We start from the raw sequence: 18043 nt of genomic DNA on the forward strand, positions 1-18043 counted from the left end.
GATCATATTGAGTCATCGGAGTTATCGGTAAAAGATCTTACAAACTTGGCACGATGGGAGGTGAACAATTGCCAAACAACTGGAACGTATCACTACTCAAACAGTATTATTGCTAAGGTATGACCTTCTCCTTTTTCCCTTTGTATTTAAGACTAACACATTGCAGATGCTTGATCGAAGACGACAAGGGCACCCTTATACACGAAGACCTTAGGTTTTAAAGCACGCGTTGCACTTTTTTTCCCTTAGATCGGATTTTTTTATCCCAAATGGGTTTTTCCGGCAACGTCTTTAAGGAGGCAACAACTATGTGCTACCTAAGGAGAATTCAACAGTATCCAGGGCTTCTTTCCAATCAACCTAGAATACTGGGGTGCATCACCCTCGGAGGATATATTTTCAAGGAATACTTCACGCTAAAGAGGGCCTCGATAGGAAAACTTTGTAATGGGCCAAACGGTCAGATGAACCGTTTCCATATAGAATAGTCGAGCCACGATGGCAAAACATGCACATATATATCAATTATTCGAAGAAGCATTCTTTCTATGTCAAAACACTTTGTGTCTCAACGAAATTTGCTACTATACGAACATCCTACTTGTGATTCTGCGAGAAACGGCTCAAGGGCCAAAACGCGAATATACTTCGAATACTCGGGAACTGTCATCGACAGTCATATCTAAATTCGAATTTATAAGACCTCAAGGAGGCATCCCTCGACGCAAAGGCCAAGGCCATCATACTCGGGGACTAACCTTTCGGATAACTTCGAAAGGTTATCGGTAAATAAGTCCAAGAGACACACCCAAAGGCTACGGCCATATTAAAGACTACAGTCATATAAAAAGACTACGGCCGAAATAATACGGCTCGGAGACGTCCGATTTCCGCCATAAGTTAAAGGCCTTCAAATACTTTGAAAAACCGGTTAAATAAGTCTACCCTCGGGAAAGCAAGTAAAAAGGGGCTTCTATAAAATCAGCCCTCGAATAATTTAAAGGCTTCGATAATATCAGCCTTCGAAAAGGCCTCAAGAGACATTAAACTATCCTAACACAAACGGATTAAAAGTTGGGTTTTGATCGATTGAACCCTCGAAAAACCTAACGGGTACGAAAAACACATACTAAGGCATGATGAAATTTTCACTAAGTCTTTTAGCCGAAAAGAGGGAAAAATTATAGCCGTTTTAAAGGCCGAATTGGCCCAACTTAAAGAGCCTAAGGGCCGACCAAGAAGAGCCTAAGGGCTAATATAAAAGAACCTAAGGGCTGTTTAGTGAGCCTAAAAGGTCTATACACTTAGAGTTCGAGACCTTGTTCTCATTCAACTCGGACCTAAGGGTCCCATCATCCCGAGCTCGCATCAAATTGACTTAAGCATAGCTCGAGGATTCGTTAAAAACCTTAAGAGGTATTCCATTATAATTTCAAAGATTGTTAAAAAAACCTAAGGGTTTGTTCCACTCTGAGGCCGAGCCAGTGCTCGCTCGATCATTGAAGTTAAAACATCAAAAAATTTCACAAAACGGAGACGAAGCAGAATTCAAAACAAATCGAAGATGGGTAGAAAAAGAATTCCTTATATTCATAAAAGGTATTTACAGTACCCACAGGGGGACTTGCACAAAAACAAAAAACAAAAGAGCCTAATCTACTTTGGGAGCCACGTCCTCGGGAGCCACATCTTTGAGAGCTGCATTTTCGGGAACCTCCTCCTCCGGGACTTCATCCTCGCCTCCTTCGCTCTCGGAGCCACTAGCGGAATCTTCATCATCAGAGAGTAAAGCGGCAGCCTTGCCCTCCAAAGTTTTTGCCTTTTCAATATCAGTTGAGAGGTCGAAGCCACAAGCGTGCACCTCCTCGAGAGTTTCTCTCCGGGATTGTTGCCTGTCATGGTCAAGAGCACATGATAATTTGACTTCAGCCGCAGTGGAAATATCCTGTGCCCGAATGTTAGCAGCTTCGGCGTCAGGTCGATACGAGGACACAAATGCTTCCGCCTCAGATTTGGCATTCGCAAGCTCAGCGGCAGATTTAGCTTCGAGCTCCTCGATCTTGTGGCTCCGGGCCAAGCTTTCCCCCTTTGCATTTTGAAGCTGGCGTTCGATCGAAGTCAACTGGTCCCAAAGTGTATCTTTCTCCGAGGCAAGACGGTCCATGTGTTGCTTCCATCCCAGGGTCTCGGCCTCTTTCACCTTGAGCTCTTCTCGAAGCTGCTCCACCAGCTCGCCCTTTTGCTGGGCCTTCAAAGTTGAAGTGTTAATTGCTAAAGCAAATGAATACATAACAAAACCCCAAAGGCTACATTATCTTTTCGATGAGCTCAGTCTGTTCTTGACGAGCCTTCGCCAATTCAACTCGGAGATCCCTAACCTCCTCCTCTTTCTGTACATAGAGGCGTTTGAGGTTGTCCCTCTCTTCCACAAACTTCTTGAGTTCGGCTTTGCATCGGGCAAGCTCGGTTCGAGATTTGGAAAATGCTTGTTGATGAAGCGCCATGTCCTTCACACAAAGAAAAGGAGTCAGACTTGGAAAAACAAGAATTAAACTCGAGCGTAATTATGAAGGCATAAACTTACTTGTTTGAGAAGCCTCTGAGCTTCATCAAAGATAAATAAAGCATCAGGTTCAGGACCATCTTCGACCCCTGCAAGGCACTCTCGGAAAATATCACTCCCTTCATGGATCGTTCCCACATCAGGAGTCCTCATGGCCTGGGCATCTCGGAATTGCCCTTCGGAGAACACGAGGCCCGGCGGCGATTCATCTATAATTATCCCAAGTGATTCGCATGGGACATTGTCTTCTCTTTAGAGGGCCTCAGAACTAGGCTCCTCAGGCTCGCCAGCCACATGTCCTCCGGGACGAGATGCACTTTTGCTGCCCGATGGCTCGGGGACTTTGCTCGAACTTTCCTCTGAGATCTCTTCAGTTCGAGAATGAACTGCATCAGCCATCACTGATTCGGCGGATCTCGAAGCCTCAGTGCTTCCTCTTTTCCGAGCTACCAACAAGCAGTCGTCATCTTCTCCCTCCTCCTCGTCATCCCGAAGATATTGAACCGCTTCTGCAGATAGGGCCGCGAGATCGGCCCTAGGCTTTCGAGCCTTACTTTTCTTGGGCTTCGGGAACTCGCAAGCGAAGCCCTTTTCCTTTTCTTCTCCTTGGTTGGCTTTAGGATTTCTTCTTCACCGGGTGGGGGCGGCCGCACAGCAACGGCGTCTCCGAGGCCTGCATAAGAGCAAAGTTAGTATTTCACTGAGAAATACCAATATATGAACAATGGAACTCACCATGGTTTGTAGCTTCCTACCGACCCTTGGCCAAATCACGCCAACTGCGTTCTGCGTATGAATAGGTGGAGGCCAGTTGTCAGACCCAACCAGCGAGGTCCGAAATCGCACCAGGGAACCAAGGGGCAGCTGCATCATCAAAAGGGAGTTAAATCGAGGAAGAATAATGAAAGCAGAATATTATCGATAAGCTTGTACTTACGTTTCATGTTCCACTCATCGGGGAATGGCATCCTCTCGGCAGGGATCACATCTGAAGTCTTGATTCGGACAAACCGGCTCATCCACCCTCGGTCTTTGCCCTCATCGATGCTAGAAAATAGCGACTTCGAGGATCGACACTGGAGCTTTATCAAACCGCCTAGATAGAGGCGAGGGCTATATAGCCTGATCAAATGGTTAAGTGTAAAAGGCAACCCACCTTCGACCTTGCCCGAGAAGAACCTGAGTAATTTGACGATACGCCAGAAAGAAGGGTAGATCTGGCCAAAGGTCACCTGATACTGGTGACAGAGTCGAGGATGACTGGATCCACAGGACCCGTTACTGGATCCGCGGGACCCAGTGTGAAAGGATAAGTATACACACTTAGGTATCCTTTCACATGAGTAGTGATATCCTCCTCTGGGGAAGGGATCATCACTTCTTTGTTCTCCCAACCATAGTCATTTTTCACCTGCTCGAGTTCGTCTTTAGTTATCAAGCAGAGGTATCGAGATATGGGTTCACATCGACCTGGGACCAACGCAGGCTTATCGACCATGAAATCGGAAGATAGCTCGCATGGCCCGGGAATGCACTCCTCAATACGAGGTGGCACCACGTTCTACCACCAGCTGGACGTGATGAGGAGGCTTTTTCTTTCTGAGGAACGATTTTAGATGTTTTAGCCATTGATGTTGTTGAGAAATTCGAAAGAAGAGAAGGAGATGATGCTCTAGCAAGAACAAATTCAGGAAAGGATAAACTCGGAGAAGATGAAGAAACTAGAGAGGTTTTGAGAAAGATTTGAGAAGTGAAGATTGTAAATGTTGTGAAATTGACTTATTTATAGCGGTCGCCTTAACGGTTTGGGGAAGCTAATGGCCGACCATCAGTCGCCTTCAATTAATGGTCTTGGGAACTATATGGAAGCGACGTTTCAATCACTTCAGTCGCTGACGTCACGAGATTGACATCATGATCGGGGTATTGGAGCATCGAGGATCAAATCGTTTCTTATCATCTTACTCTAAGAAACACAGGGACTATCTGTACACGGTCGAAATCAGGTATGCCCGATTTCACGGGCTGGAGGGGTCGCCTCAAGCCCGAGTTCAGGATGGTCAAGTTCGAGCGCGATGGATCAAGCTCGAGGCCGACGATAGAATATAAGGCTCGAAGATCGAAGTACGCAATGAGTGCCGAAGCCGAGTGCGACCTACCCCGAGATGATGCCGTTCTGAGTTTGTAACAGAAAGAGCAAGATTCCCGCCACGTCCCCAAGATCATGGTGTAAATTCCAGAATAGATTTGTACAAGTTAGTATGAATCCGTACTAGGGGGTTAGACAGTTGTCCCGATAAGATTCCTTACTGTAAATAGAAATGTACCTTATTTAGGTTTCTCCCATTATATAAAGGGGACCCCAATCATTTGTAACCATCATCAATCATTGGCAAAGAATATACTCTCTTCCTTTCTTGTTCATATTTCATCACAATTGTCCTTTAGCTCTGTTATTCTTACTTTATTGTTCTTGACCTACCTCGAAACAGCCTTAACTCGAGGCCGAGACTGGCTTGTAAACTGGTTTGATTTTAATTACGTCAATCATTCGCACGTTATACTTCTTGGTTATTAATTAATATTGAATTAAATCACGTATCTTTAAAATCATAAACAAGTTTAATTGTTACTCGTATTTTCAAGGTAAACAATTCTTTCTTTTCCCTGAGAAATCAAGAATAAAAGACCAATTCTTAAAATACAAGTACTATTTCTTAGCTGATCCACAATTTACCAAGTTTTTCTTTTCTGATAGGCATCTACCGGGTTATTTATCACCCATCCTGGGAAGCAATCACTGCTACTTCTCTATCAAATCTTAAATCATGCATGACCTGATACTCTTTCATGTTTCATAAGCACGTCTACCACATTAGCATATACGTCCTTCATTTCTCTGTAGATTCCCCAAACACAATGCTCTTCTTTGGGTACATCATGCCAAATATTCTCTTATTCCCCTCGCAACAATATAAGCTTGCATAACAATGACATCTGCTACTACTGAATGAAGCTTCCAAGGAATATTATAAAATGGAAAAAGCTCATCGTTTGTTCAAGTAGCGGTTCTCCTCTTTAGACACCTACCTCCAAATACAAATTTACAGCTAAACAAATTATCAACTTCAAAATTATAACAAATATAACTGTCGAAAATGCCAACAGCAAGCTGATCTAACATAGAGGCACCATGAACCACTCATATCACTAATCCTCTGCATGAGGATATCGCAGCTTTCCTCCTGGCCGGCAAAACCTGTGACACAGGATTTTAATAGCTCAACTGGCATATCCATTGTCATACTTAACAGGCAAAGGCAGTAACAGAGGATTTCAAACAGGTCAACTGTTGCATCCACTCTCTAATTAACAGCCAAAGGCCATGCCTTATTGGCCTTCATAACTCTTATCTTAACTTCCTTCTGGTACTCCTTTGCTTATCTTTTCCTACGAACAGGAGATCTTGATCTTGATCTTGACCTCCTTCCCCTGTCATTACATGAACCAACTTATAAACAAGATAAGATTTCTAAAGTGCATTATTAGATTGTTTCACCTGTATGTTCTTAGTTATGCTGATTGGATGGTTAAGACTGAAAAATATCAAGACGATAAATTTAAGAACACCCAACAAGATACCTGATCCTTTCACTGGCAGGGTACGGAGAATGCCTGCGCTGAGAATGCTTGCTATGAGGAGACCGCGAAACATGTCTAAAAATAAAAAGATTACAGGCTAAACCAGTAAGTGGCAACAAAAAGAGAATTTTTGGATACAAATTCTCAGCCGTTTATACATTCAGGCTCTAGAAGAATTTGACCACTGTATTGTTGCATTATTTTCAAGTTGAAACATAGATAAAGACATTGCCGAAGAATTCTGAGGATGAATTACCTCAATCTTGAAAAAGACTCAGAATACATAAATTTCACCAATTCAAACAATGGTGCCAGTTTGTAGTTTTCCCCTCTTAATGATACTATTTTCTAATCCAAAATCCCATAACAATAGCTGCTTTAGAAGAGCTTATCAAAACAATAAACTAGTCACTTTATCAAGCAACACTATGATTTTCAAATCAAAATTTATCCACAAGTTAAAAGTCCTAGATCCTGAAACAACCTATAATAATGTTTTTAGAGACGAACAATACAATAAAACATCAAAGTCATTTAACGGATAGCAACTTTAAATAAGCCTCTCTTTTCCTTAATTTTTTTTTTGAGAAAGTATTTTAATGAGCCTCTTTACCATTAAATGATTCCCTCTATAATTTATGGTACCTTATATAAAGTTGGCTAAGATATAAACTTCAAGAGAAGCCACTTATCCACAAAGAGACTTTTAGATTGATCCAGGTATTACAAGATTCAAGACTCCGATAATTTTGAGGAATACCACTTACACTTGTTTTTGATAAGGTGAATAATTTTATCGATATAGGAGAAATCCCTGTAATGGGGAATTTCACTTGCACTTAAAAAGCCTCTTAATGAAGGATGAATTTACTCTTTTTGTAAACAATTTTAAAACAACTATAAGTATGGAATTTGTACCCTTTTAAAAAAATTTAACTCTGGCATCTACCAATGTAGTGCAAAAATTATCATTTGAAAAGAAAATTGCATAATCCTTTATGCAATATGCATACGAGGATGAATCAGAACTTTTAGCTAAGTAGTCCCGTGGGAGGAAACCTGTACTCACTACGGAAACATCAAAACAGAACTTACCTAGATATTCAATGTGTAAAAGAAAACCTCAAAGAATTTAACAGAAAGTCGTCTCTTCTAAGAGATTTGACTAATTCTTTCAAGGGCTAATATCCACATGAACAGTATTCAACAGACATTAGTCCTACTCTTACAAATTTTCTTGACATAATAAATCACCCTTTTAGAAACCACCTTAAACAAAAAGATTCAGAGAAGACATGAGCACAAGAATTTGGAACAACAAGCAATTACTCTAAACCATGGATCTATATTGGAAGTATTAGCATAGGAGTTCTCCATGAAGCCTTTTTTTTAAAAAGGCATAGCATCTAAACGGCTAATAATCATGTCCATAGAGACCATTCTCTACAGTGTAAGCAATGACTCTAGCAAAAAGCAGCAGACAACAGAGTAAGCAATCTAAACCTGAATAATTAATTTGTTGACCACTAGAATATATGGTATTAGTACTGTTAATAGTTTTAATTGATATAAACAACAGCAAGGGTCCAACATGGCCAGCACATCTTTAGCCAGCACATCTTTAACTGGGTGAATAACCTAATGAGCCTCCACATTTTCTTTTTAAAACATTTAGATGTTAAATCAAACAGATGGCAAGTACAACACTTGCAAAGATATGTGGATATGCCTTCCAAATTATTGATGCTAGATTGAATGTTAGCAAAGCTATCCGACCAGATAATAGCACCATGATGAAAACTAAAGGATTCAATCTTAGGAGTCAGCAGCAATGAGTCAGTGACACATTATTCATTGGTTTCTTCTTACATTATCCCTCTAAGTCATTATAAGTCTATTAAAATGCACAACGAGACAGAAACCAGGATTACTCTGCTGCTGTATGTCTAGCTGTTTTAACCCATAAGTACCTGCAATGATTAAATCCTCATCATGCCTTTGTTATACAGCCTCCTAAGCACATTTAATTATTATTGACTCAACTGCACAGTCTTGTCCATTGGAGTACGCTTTCTCATCAGTCCATGCCTCCATGGGTGTTCTTTGTCCATTGGCGTACGTTTTTTCATCAGTCCATGCCTCCATGGGCGTTCTTCATCAAATTATTCACTGGACTAGTTTTATACTTCAATCGATCTTTAGTAAGGTTTTTACTAGCTTCAGATAAGTTTCTTCTCAGAATACTAATTTATTTAGACCAAAGACCAACCTAAAGAAAATTTCTTTGCCATTTCCACAAATAATTGACTCTCTTGTTGGAAGTATGATTAATTCTTTCACAGAGAAGCAAGTAACCTGTATGACCTTTACCTGATGTTAGTTCCACAATATCTCTTAAGACTCATGTACCTTATTGAACGTAAGGCGAGATTCATATACCTTATCTGAAGGTTGGGTAGTCCCAGAGATGCACTCAAGGCTAAATGTTTTTTGTTACTCTTTAGTTGGTGCAGACTCTCCCCTGTAAATTCCCCCGAGCTTTTTTTGGATTTTGCTAGCTCCCTGGAACTATAGTTAGCCTATTCTGGAGCTAACACTCATCTTTTGTACTCATCATCATGCATCTTCTTGATGCCATTAATGAATTTTATTACTTCATCAAAAGGCGAGACAATGAGGAGTCATAAATGTTTGCATGCAATACGAATAGTAAAAAATAGAGTTAAAGATCAAAGAAAAATAATGAAAAAAGAGAAAGGGGCCAACATCTCTGGGACTACCCAACATAGTGAACAGTTAATTCCTAAACCCAAAAAACACCAAGAGATCATTGTGCAAGGAAAATGAAAGATCGTGACCAACTAAACGTGAAATAATTGGTGAATAGAACATTGATCTTGAGATTTTTGAGTTAAATGGGTACAAAGATTTGTTTATCTTTTTATTAGGAAATTTTGTGTTGTAAGAGTTGATGGTAACAATAATCAGAGCATTCAGGCGCCTTCAAAATTACCTTTTCCTTGACCTGACTGGCGATGGTGATCGGTGTCTATTTGCATGCACCTTCCTGCAATCCACAAGAAAAGATGAGCAATTACATGAGGATCAATGCATTGCACCGAGTAGCAGAAAATAAAAAAAATAAAAAATATAAAAACCTTCTAGAATCATCTAAAGATTCATCACTGGAATCATTGGCACGGCTGTCCTTGCTCTGTTTACCCCTGCTATCAATAGAATATGAACGATGTCTCTTACGTCTGCTGGAGACCCTTTCCTCTTTATGTCTAGATTTTTCTCTTTTCTCATCCTTTGTTCTCTCTCTTTTTCTTCCATTATCTGTAGTAACACCAGCTCTGCTGTGTCTTTCTGTCTCCGTTCTTTCTTCCTTGACATTAGAAGGAGAGGGCCTTTTCCTTGAGTCAGATTCCTTGGCTTTTTCCCCTGACTTACGACTTTTCTCTTTCACTCTATCTTTTGAACCATCTAGATCGTCCACCTTCTCCTTTCTAACATGTCCTTCCTCATGGTTCCTACGGTTTCCTTCTTCTTTCTCAGTTTTTCTGTCCTTCGAGCTTGTAATGTCAATACCATTATCATTTGTGCCAGAACCCTTTCTAACTTCACGTTTACCACTTTTATCTGACTTATCTCTTTTGTCTTCACTTCTGGAGTTATCTACCTTAGTCCTTTTGAGATCAAGAGTCTCGGATGGATTTTCAGTTTTCACATCCTCCTTCTCACCCAGCATCTTATCCTCCGGAACTCCTGATTCAGTCTTAAAGGAGCCTCCAGCATCTTCATGAGCAGAATATCTAGTTGTCCTGTCATCCGTCAACTTAGAGCTGACAGCAACATTCCTAACAGTTTCAACATTAGGACTCATTTCGCGAGGATTTTTCTCCAGGTTTACAGGAGATCTATCATGCTTCTCAGATTCTTCATGAGATCGTCCATTGTCATGCTCTTTGGGCTTTTGCTTATCAGAACTCTGGATTTCATTGTCATCCTCATCATCTGATGCATAACTAGCAAGGCCTAAAAGATCCCCAGGAGAACTGGAAGTAGACTTCTCACTGGCATCAACTGAATGAGCATCCTTAAGTTTGGGTGGTATCAGAACCTTGGCAGAGGCCTTGGGAGTTGTAACAGGTTGAACAGATGCTGATACCTTCTGCCTGGAAACACCAGCTTGTTGCTCAACTTAAAAGACAAAGAAGACCAACTTAGTCCCAAAATAAATGACCTGGGAGCAAAGACATGGAAAAAGAAGAAATTTAAAGAGGGAAGGATTTGAAAACGCAAGACACCAACCATCAACAGTGAGATCCTCTTCGCTAAGAACTCTTGTTGCAATTTCATCAAATAGTTCGTCAGTAACCTGTAAAACAGCATCCAGTTAATGCATCTGCAAAAATGAAGTAAAGAAATCGATCATACACTAATCGTAAGTAACCTTTAAAAGAACTTCAGTTAAGACACGCTTTATTTCCTGATTCATTGCTGCAGTTCGTGCTGCTTCTACCTCAACCTGCATGGACAAGTAAAAGTTCAGATAAGCCCACACTTTTTATGATGTGTCTAAGGTAATAGTCAAAGAAGAAACTACTCAAAAGAAAATTATCTCAAGAAAAAAAAAAGAACAGGAAAGCTTCAAAACTATGAATTCGTTGAAACAGTATAATCCAGCAGAAGGGTATATTACGCCAAGTGAACAGACTTCTTACACAACAAATTCAACAAAAAAGTAACATCTTCTGTCGAATGAGTAATCAAGAAAAAATAGTTGACCTCATCATCATCCTCTTCCTCAGTTGATCTTGAAGAATCGATGCTCTTGCTATCAGCCTGGTCACCTTTCCGATAAGATTTATCAACACCTTCATCTTCAATAGATTGAGAATCCTCCTTTTGAAGGTCTGGAGCTGAAGTTGTGATGACAGCTTTCTTCTTAATTATTTCCTCTCTAAGCCAGTTCGGCACAGCAGCCTAAAAAATGCCAGACATACAGATGAATCATGACTCTGTAGTTTACAAAATGAACGCCCATCGAACAAGTATACACACCTTCTTAGGGCGATCAGAAATCCCATATGCATCAGCTGGAAAAGCTGCTGGAGGATGCAGGGCAGCCCCTGCACCTACACCAAAGTGTGCACCAACCGATGGGACAGTTGGGGTGAAGCTTGAACTCTGTACTCTACCAAAGAATGGTCCAGTGTGCTCAGCAACTGGAGAAGCTCCAATGACAGTAGGATCAACCTGCGGTATAAAGTGACTGTAAGGAAGCTCTATTAGGGCATCTAGATCATTGGATTTAAGTTAACCTTGGAGTTTAAAATAAAACCTGAGACCCCATTGGAGGTAATGGAGGAAGAGGAGGATACGCAGCACCAGGAGCAGCAGAAGAAGGCCATGCATAATTGGAAGGCATTGTTGAAACAGGATCTGCAACCCCCACAGAGCCTCCAGAATCAGCACGAACAAAATAGGGCTGGGAATGCCGGTCATGCTCATGATTAAAATGAGGTGCAAAGTCCAAAGGCTGATCACTAAGATCAGGACCCATCACATAACGATGCTCTTCCATCACTGCAGGTTTATTGGGTGCTGTTGGCATTGGTTGTGCATGATGCTGCTGAGTAGCGTTGCCAAAAGGTGAAGAACCATAGAACGGCTCATTTTGATTCCCAGCCTCTTCTTTACCTGACATTAGAACGAGCATTCAGAAACTGAAGACTTGGAAATCAACAGAACATTTTACTCTATCATCGTATTTGCAACCACAAAGACTTCATAACAATAAAATTTCCTGAACTAAGAAATGTAGGATTCTCAATTCGATGATATGTTAATACATGACAAACAAATTGCTAGAAGAACCGGCCTGCTTATTCCTATTAAATTTGTGGTTCCATCGGGCAAGAGGCGTCCAGCAGTTTTAAGCCAGTGAAAGAGAAGTCTCGCCCTGTGGTAAGGATTTATATCTCATGCATAAACTACACATTGTTAGTAGATAATAACGTATACTTTTTAACGGAACCGTAACCTTTCCCCTAATTATTACTAAAAATTATGTTACAAACATAAATGGCTTTCCCTTGCACATTCGTTCAGACAAATGCAACGCTCTTTAGCCGCACACGCACAAGCATCAAATGTGTTGAAGGTAAAACTATCCTATATAGGGAAAGAACCCTTCAAAAAGAACCTCTCTGTCAGCAGCATCAAACTTATGCAGCTTGAGACTCTGGCCCTCAATTTTGGCCTTCTCTCTACCCAAAAACTTTATGGATACAAGACTGACTTCTCTTACAGATCCTACCGAGACATTTTGAAGGAGAGAAGAAAGATAAATGAAAAAAATTAGTTACAATTTTTTTACAATGTTTGAAATACTTGGTCTTTTTGGTGTAAGATACAGCGTTTTATTGGTATGGGTACCAACACAGTGATAACCTGCAAAAAAGATGGAGTGCAAATGAACTAAAAATTTGAAACTGTAAAACTCTCTAAGCAACTATATCTTCAAGTTGAACTGATGTTTTCTATTCTTGCAAACAGTTACTTTGCCATACTATTTTGCATTTTTCATGCGTCCCATGATATTTGTACTCCTTCATAAGTGATATATTTCCTACAGCTTTTACTTCCTTTAGACTGTGTCAGTAATCTCTTCTTAGATGATACTAATGCACTACATGAGAATTAAATCTTCATCGTTCGCCACAATCAAATAAATTGAATCCTCTCCTCCATCAATTTAATTTCAATAGAGAAATTACGGAAGAGGAAATAATCATTGGAGAGACCAAGTTTCCGCCAATCCCAAGTAGGATTTAAATAGGTCGTTACATTATTAGCAAGAACTGCAGAAAAATCAACAGAGGGGCACACATAAGGAATGTGCAATCAAGCAGTTCTCATTGACAAGTAGAAGCAGATCATATAAATCCTTTCTGCCTACTCTAGCTGAATAGAACAAGGAGATTGCCTAAAAGTTTATAAATAGCGTGATTAACATCAACTCAAGTGGACTTCAAAATAGTATCTAATTTTCAACTGTTCCTCTTTTTGTAATCTTTGGAAAACAACTTATCCAAAACAGGAGTATTCCTGAAAAACAAAACACCAAGTTAGCAGGATGGAGAACGGAAAGATATGCAGGCATGATGGAGCCAATATTACATGAAATCAAGATACAGTAGCATCAATTGTCTCAAGTGAATACCCTCGTGCTGAAGCCTTAAATAAGAAAAGGAACCATTGCACCATGAAATTTTAGTGAAAGGATTATAGATATCCTCATTAAACTACTGAACTTATGCCTCAAAGGCTCAAGGAAACGCAACTTCCCAAAGTGTAACTAGACGCCACATAAAGCAGAAAAAATTATCTAAAAACCCCTGTACAGAAACAATTCCAAAAGCACAGTAACTTCAGATGCAAAATTATATATTAACTAAATTGTTTACCTGCAATAGAAGAATAACTAGAAGGTACCTCCTGCTGATGGACTAATGGACTTATGGATGAGTTTCCTTGCTGAGGGAATGAAGCAACTGAATCTCCGGTGAAACTTCCATCTCTAGCAGTGTAAGGTAAACGCATGTCAGGAACATAAGTAGGTTGCCCAGAGGTGAAGAAGGCAGGCTCCTGTGAATGGCCAAACGACGCCCTCTGAGGAGGTGCCACGGGATTCATAGAGTGTTGATTACTTGCTGGCAGAACTGATGGTTGTTGAATGTCTTGGAAATGTTGATCAGCAGATTGAGTGTATTGCCCATAGTAATGACTCTGCTCTTCCAGCCTGCTATCATGTGTAAACTGCGAGTGCTGGTGCTGATAGTCAGTAGCAGCGTTGGCAGCTGCCCATGCTCGGGCCTTTGCAGCCCAATCTTCATTGCTAGGTGCTACTAGTTAATAGTAGATGTAATCTTTAGGGCACAAAAGTACCAGAGGGGGGAACAGGAAAAGGCCATGCAAAATTTCTCTACTTTCATTTACCAAGGGCAGGAAGGAGTCCTCAATGATGGGTAAAAATAGAAGGAAATATACAAGTGTACATCACAGTAAAAACTAAATACTGTTTCCACAAAGTTAGAATATGGCCCGTGCTAAAGAGAAATAAAAGCAAAAAAATAATAAAATAAATAGAGGGCAGGGGGAGACAATCCCAGGGTTTTTTTTATCAGTGATAATCCTAGAGTTCTAATTGGATAGAGCAACCCATTAAATTCTACAAAAATCTCTTCTTGTACGATGAACGGGGTTTTCATATTTGAGGTTCTAACCTAATGACTTTTTAAAAGTAAGTTTTTGCGCCCCTAAGACCTAATGACCTTGTTAAGAGATCAGTGTTTTCTTTAGCAAACCTCCTCAACAACAGTTTAGATTTTATCTTTTCGACTCAAGAAGAAGAGAGCATCGATTGTCCCACATGACATGAAAGACACTTAGAACTATATAGAACTTGGAATATACCAAAATTATGACACCTTTTCTAACCATTTGAATTCTAACAAATAAATCCAATTATTTTCTAAAGCATGTCTGTGTTCCCCCCAAAAGGAACAACAAGCAGAAGCACTAGAAGAGTTAAACATCATGAATAAATTTAAAGGAAGTGGCATCTACTCTGAGAAATAGTGTCTAAGAAAGAAGAAACAGCTAGCACTCGATTCCAAACAATTTTCAACCGAAAATGGGTTCCAGGAAACTAGATCCCAAAGCATATTGAATTACTAAACAAGCATAGACTCCAATTATTACTATATTTCCAAACCTGAGTTTTCCCAACTTTGTTGTTGACCCCAGTTCATATTGCCCCGGTCCTGCAAGCAAGTGTGAATATTTAATTGGAAAAAGTCAAGCATATCATAAAAAATCCATTAGCAGAAAGGAAACCATGTAACTACGACAACAACAATAACAACTACAACACCTCAATTCCAAACTTTTGGAGTTGGTTATATGAATCCTCAATATCCAGTTTTGCCCCATTCAAACTTAGGTCTCATTTGTTTGCACTTAATGGAGGTCTGAATCTTAATCATTCAGATCTCAGACATTAAGTGCGTTTGTTTTTAAAGTCTGAATCTTAATTATTCAGATCTTAATCATTAAGTGTGTTTGTTTTTTTGCTTCACAACCACTTAATGGGTCTGAATAGGTCTGTATGATTAAGATCTATAACAGAAACTTAATTTCATTAAGATGCTATCACATATTCATTATTAACTGCCGCCACCGCCTACCATTATCAACTACCACCATGCCGCCGCCGCCGCCACCACCACCACCACCACCACGCCACCACCATCCTCAATCATAGCCGCCACCATTATCAACCATCACCACCCACTATCCCCACCACTCCGACCACCATCATTCTCACCCACAATCAACACTCATCCACCTCAACTACCACAACTGACCACCCTATCACCATCAACAATCACAACCGGTACTGCCCATCTTACAACCTACCACCACCCACCCACCACCTTCCTGAGTCACAACTATTACTACCACCCGCCATTATTAACTATCACCACCCACCACCACCATCCTCAATCATAATCGCCACCACTACCAATCACTACTAGCTACTAGCATGAACCACCATCATCAACCAAAACTACCACCAACCACCGCCTCCAGTCGACATTCACCCGTTAGCCATCACCACCAACAACTATCATATTTTAAAAAATTATATATTTTATTGATAGAATATTAGATTAGTTAGTATTTCATTTGAATTTTATGTTTATTAATTTTTAAATAAAGATAAATTTTATACATTCAGATGTTAAAAATCAAACAGTCTTAATTATTTCTATTCAGATCTTAATACACATCTTAATATATTCAGATGTGTATTCAGATTCAGATGTCTTAATCTTAATAAACATCTTGATATTCAGATGTGTATTCAGATTCAGACGTCTTAATCTTAAAAAAAAACAAATGAGGCCTTATTCTAGTATGTCCAATATGGATTCTCTACATTTTCTACTGACACGCAAATCTCTAACCAAAATAAAAAGAATCCTGAAAATTTAATATCGCCTATATGAATCTTCAGACCTGAGTATCCACATGATTAGACATTAATCTCAACTGGTTAGCATCATCCAAATGGATCATTTACTCCTAGTGTGTTATGTTCTTTGCTGAAGCTAGAGATTAATAGGTCTTGTATGACAACTTAGTTTCACATGATTTAGGCTGCATCATCCCTTTTTCATACCTTCAATCATCATAGCCTATGACACTATGGATCAAATGTAGTTTTGAAAATCAACCTAAACATGCTCAAACTATATCAAAGAACCTCTCATTTTGTCCTCTATATGTGCTACTTGTAGATTATGTCAACTGTGATTATTTTTATTTTGTCTAATATTGTAAAACTGCGCATCTATCTTAACATTTGCATTTCTAATACACTTAATCTTGAGAATCTATCGGGTCTTATAGCCCGATACTAGCTCCCATATAACATTACTGGTCTCACAACCGCTGTAAATCCCACAATCGAAGGAAAAAAAAAATAGTCGCACGGATTAAGTAAACCAAATAAGTTTTGCATTTGACATACATTGTAACTCATCCTAGACTAATAGATAACTAGAATAGAACAATAAGCAAGCCTCGTCATAATCCATAATGAACATTTTTCCTAGTCTAGCTTCAGTAACTGCATAACCAATGAACTTATCCCTCATTTTAGTGTTCTTACTATACAAAAATATTCAAAATGCACCATTTTCCGCCTAGTATTATAAGCAGACTTTAAGTTTTATGCCCTGTATATTTTGCAGAATGCCAGCTGCATTAATTACCTGATTTCCATGAGGAAAGGATTGAGGCCTTGGGGGAAGAGGAGGTGGATACTGGGCCTGTGCCTGTTGTTGAATATGATAAGGCCCATGAGGAGGTCCAGGAAATGGAGGAGGAGGGGGAAGAGGTGGACCCCACTGCTGTGGCTGAGAAGACGGGGGAGAATGCTGAGATGGGGGTGGGTGGTATTGGAATTGGTTCGAGTACCATGAACCAGGTGGTGGGACCGGCGGCCATTGTTGATGATAGTGGGGATCCGCCATGGACGGCGGCGGCGGTAACGGTGGTTGTTGCTGTGGTGGCCTACTACTATACGGATGCGGTTGTTGGAAGTCCATGCTTTTTTTTAGGGTTTTGAGAGAGTTAGGTTTAGGGTTTAAGACGCCCGATTGTTGTTCCGGTGGCCGGTGGAAAAAGTGAATAGAAGAGAGAAAATGGAGTAGAAGTATTTGGTGGAGAAGCAGGTAGGATTAAGGAACGGTGGTTTTAGGTTGAAGAACAAGATGGGAAGGGCAGAATGTTAATGCAAACCTGCAGAAGGAGACTGCAGCTAGTTTTTATTTTTATTTTTTTTGGGCATATAGGCTCAGTTTCTATTTTGAGCGTTTTTTTCTGGTAAAAAAAAATATATCCAGTCAAATTATTTAGTTAATTGAAGATAAATTTGTGTATAGTGTGCATTACTTGGTAGTTTAGTAAAATATAGTAATTAATTGACAACTAAAAATTAAACTACACTAGAGTTCAAAAATAGTTACAATATTTGTATAAAATGTAAATCCTTTTATATTTGTTGTCTTTTCTCTAAAATATATCGAAAGTTTATTTTCTAGAAAGTTTGATATTCTTTCCGATAGAAAAACTGTAATAGTATCACAAAAGATGGTTGAACAATTTGTATTATTTTGAAGTCAGCTAATTTAGCTATATGAATATTTTATTTGGGCTCGTTACATTTTAAGTGCTTAATAATTAAATTTAAACAAAATA

The 18043-nt window shown here is 39.7% G+C and overlaps 1 protein-coding gene across 3 annotated transcripts; it reads right to left on the reverse strand.

Moving 5' to 3' along the window:
* LOC109235172 lies at positions 5568-17626 on the reverse strand. 3 transcript variants are annotated; one of them, XM_019401160.1, is made up of 12 exons: positions 17056-17625; positions 14991-15039; positions 13681-14118; positions 11553-11911; positions 11273-11467; positions 10997-11194; positions 10662-10736; positions 10520-10586; positions 9364-10408; positions 9219-9272; positions 6206-6280; positions 5568-6055 (listed from the first exon to the last, which is right to left on the reverse strand). In XM_019401160.1, exons 1-12 carry the CDS (start codon positions 17389-17391, stop codon positions 6004-6006), a joined length of 2943 nt encoding a protein of 980 aa, XP_019256705.1. In that variant the 5' UTR covers positions 17392-17625; the 3' UTR covers positions 5568-6003. The 3 variants fall into 3 exon arrangements, with proteins under 3 accessions (XP_019256705.1, XP_019256704.1, XP_019256706.1); XM_019401159.1 differs by having other exon boundaries at positions 13681-14121; XM_019401161.1 differs by lacking the exon at positions 6206-6280 and having other exon boundaries at positions 13681-14121; positions 17056-17626.

The sequence above is a fragment of the Nicotiana attenuata genome, chromosome 12, assembly GCF_001879085.1.
Source record: "Nicotiana attenuata strain UT chromosome 12, NIATTr2, whole genome shotgun sequence".
Taxonomy (NCBI): domain Eukaryota; kingdom Viridiplantae; phylum Streptophyta; class Magnoliopsida; order Solanales; family Solanaceae; genus Nicotiana; species Nicotiana attenuata.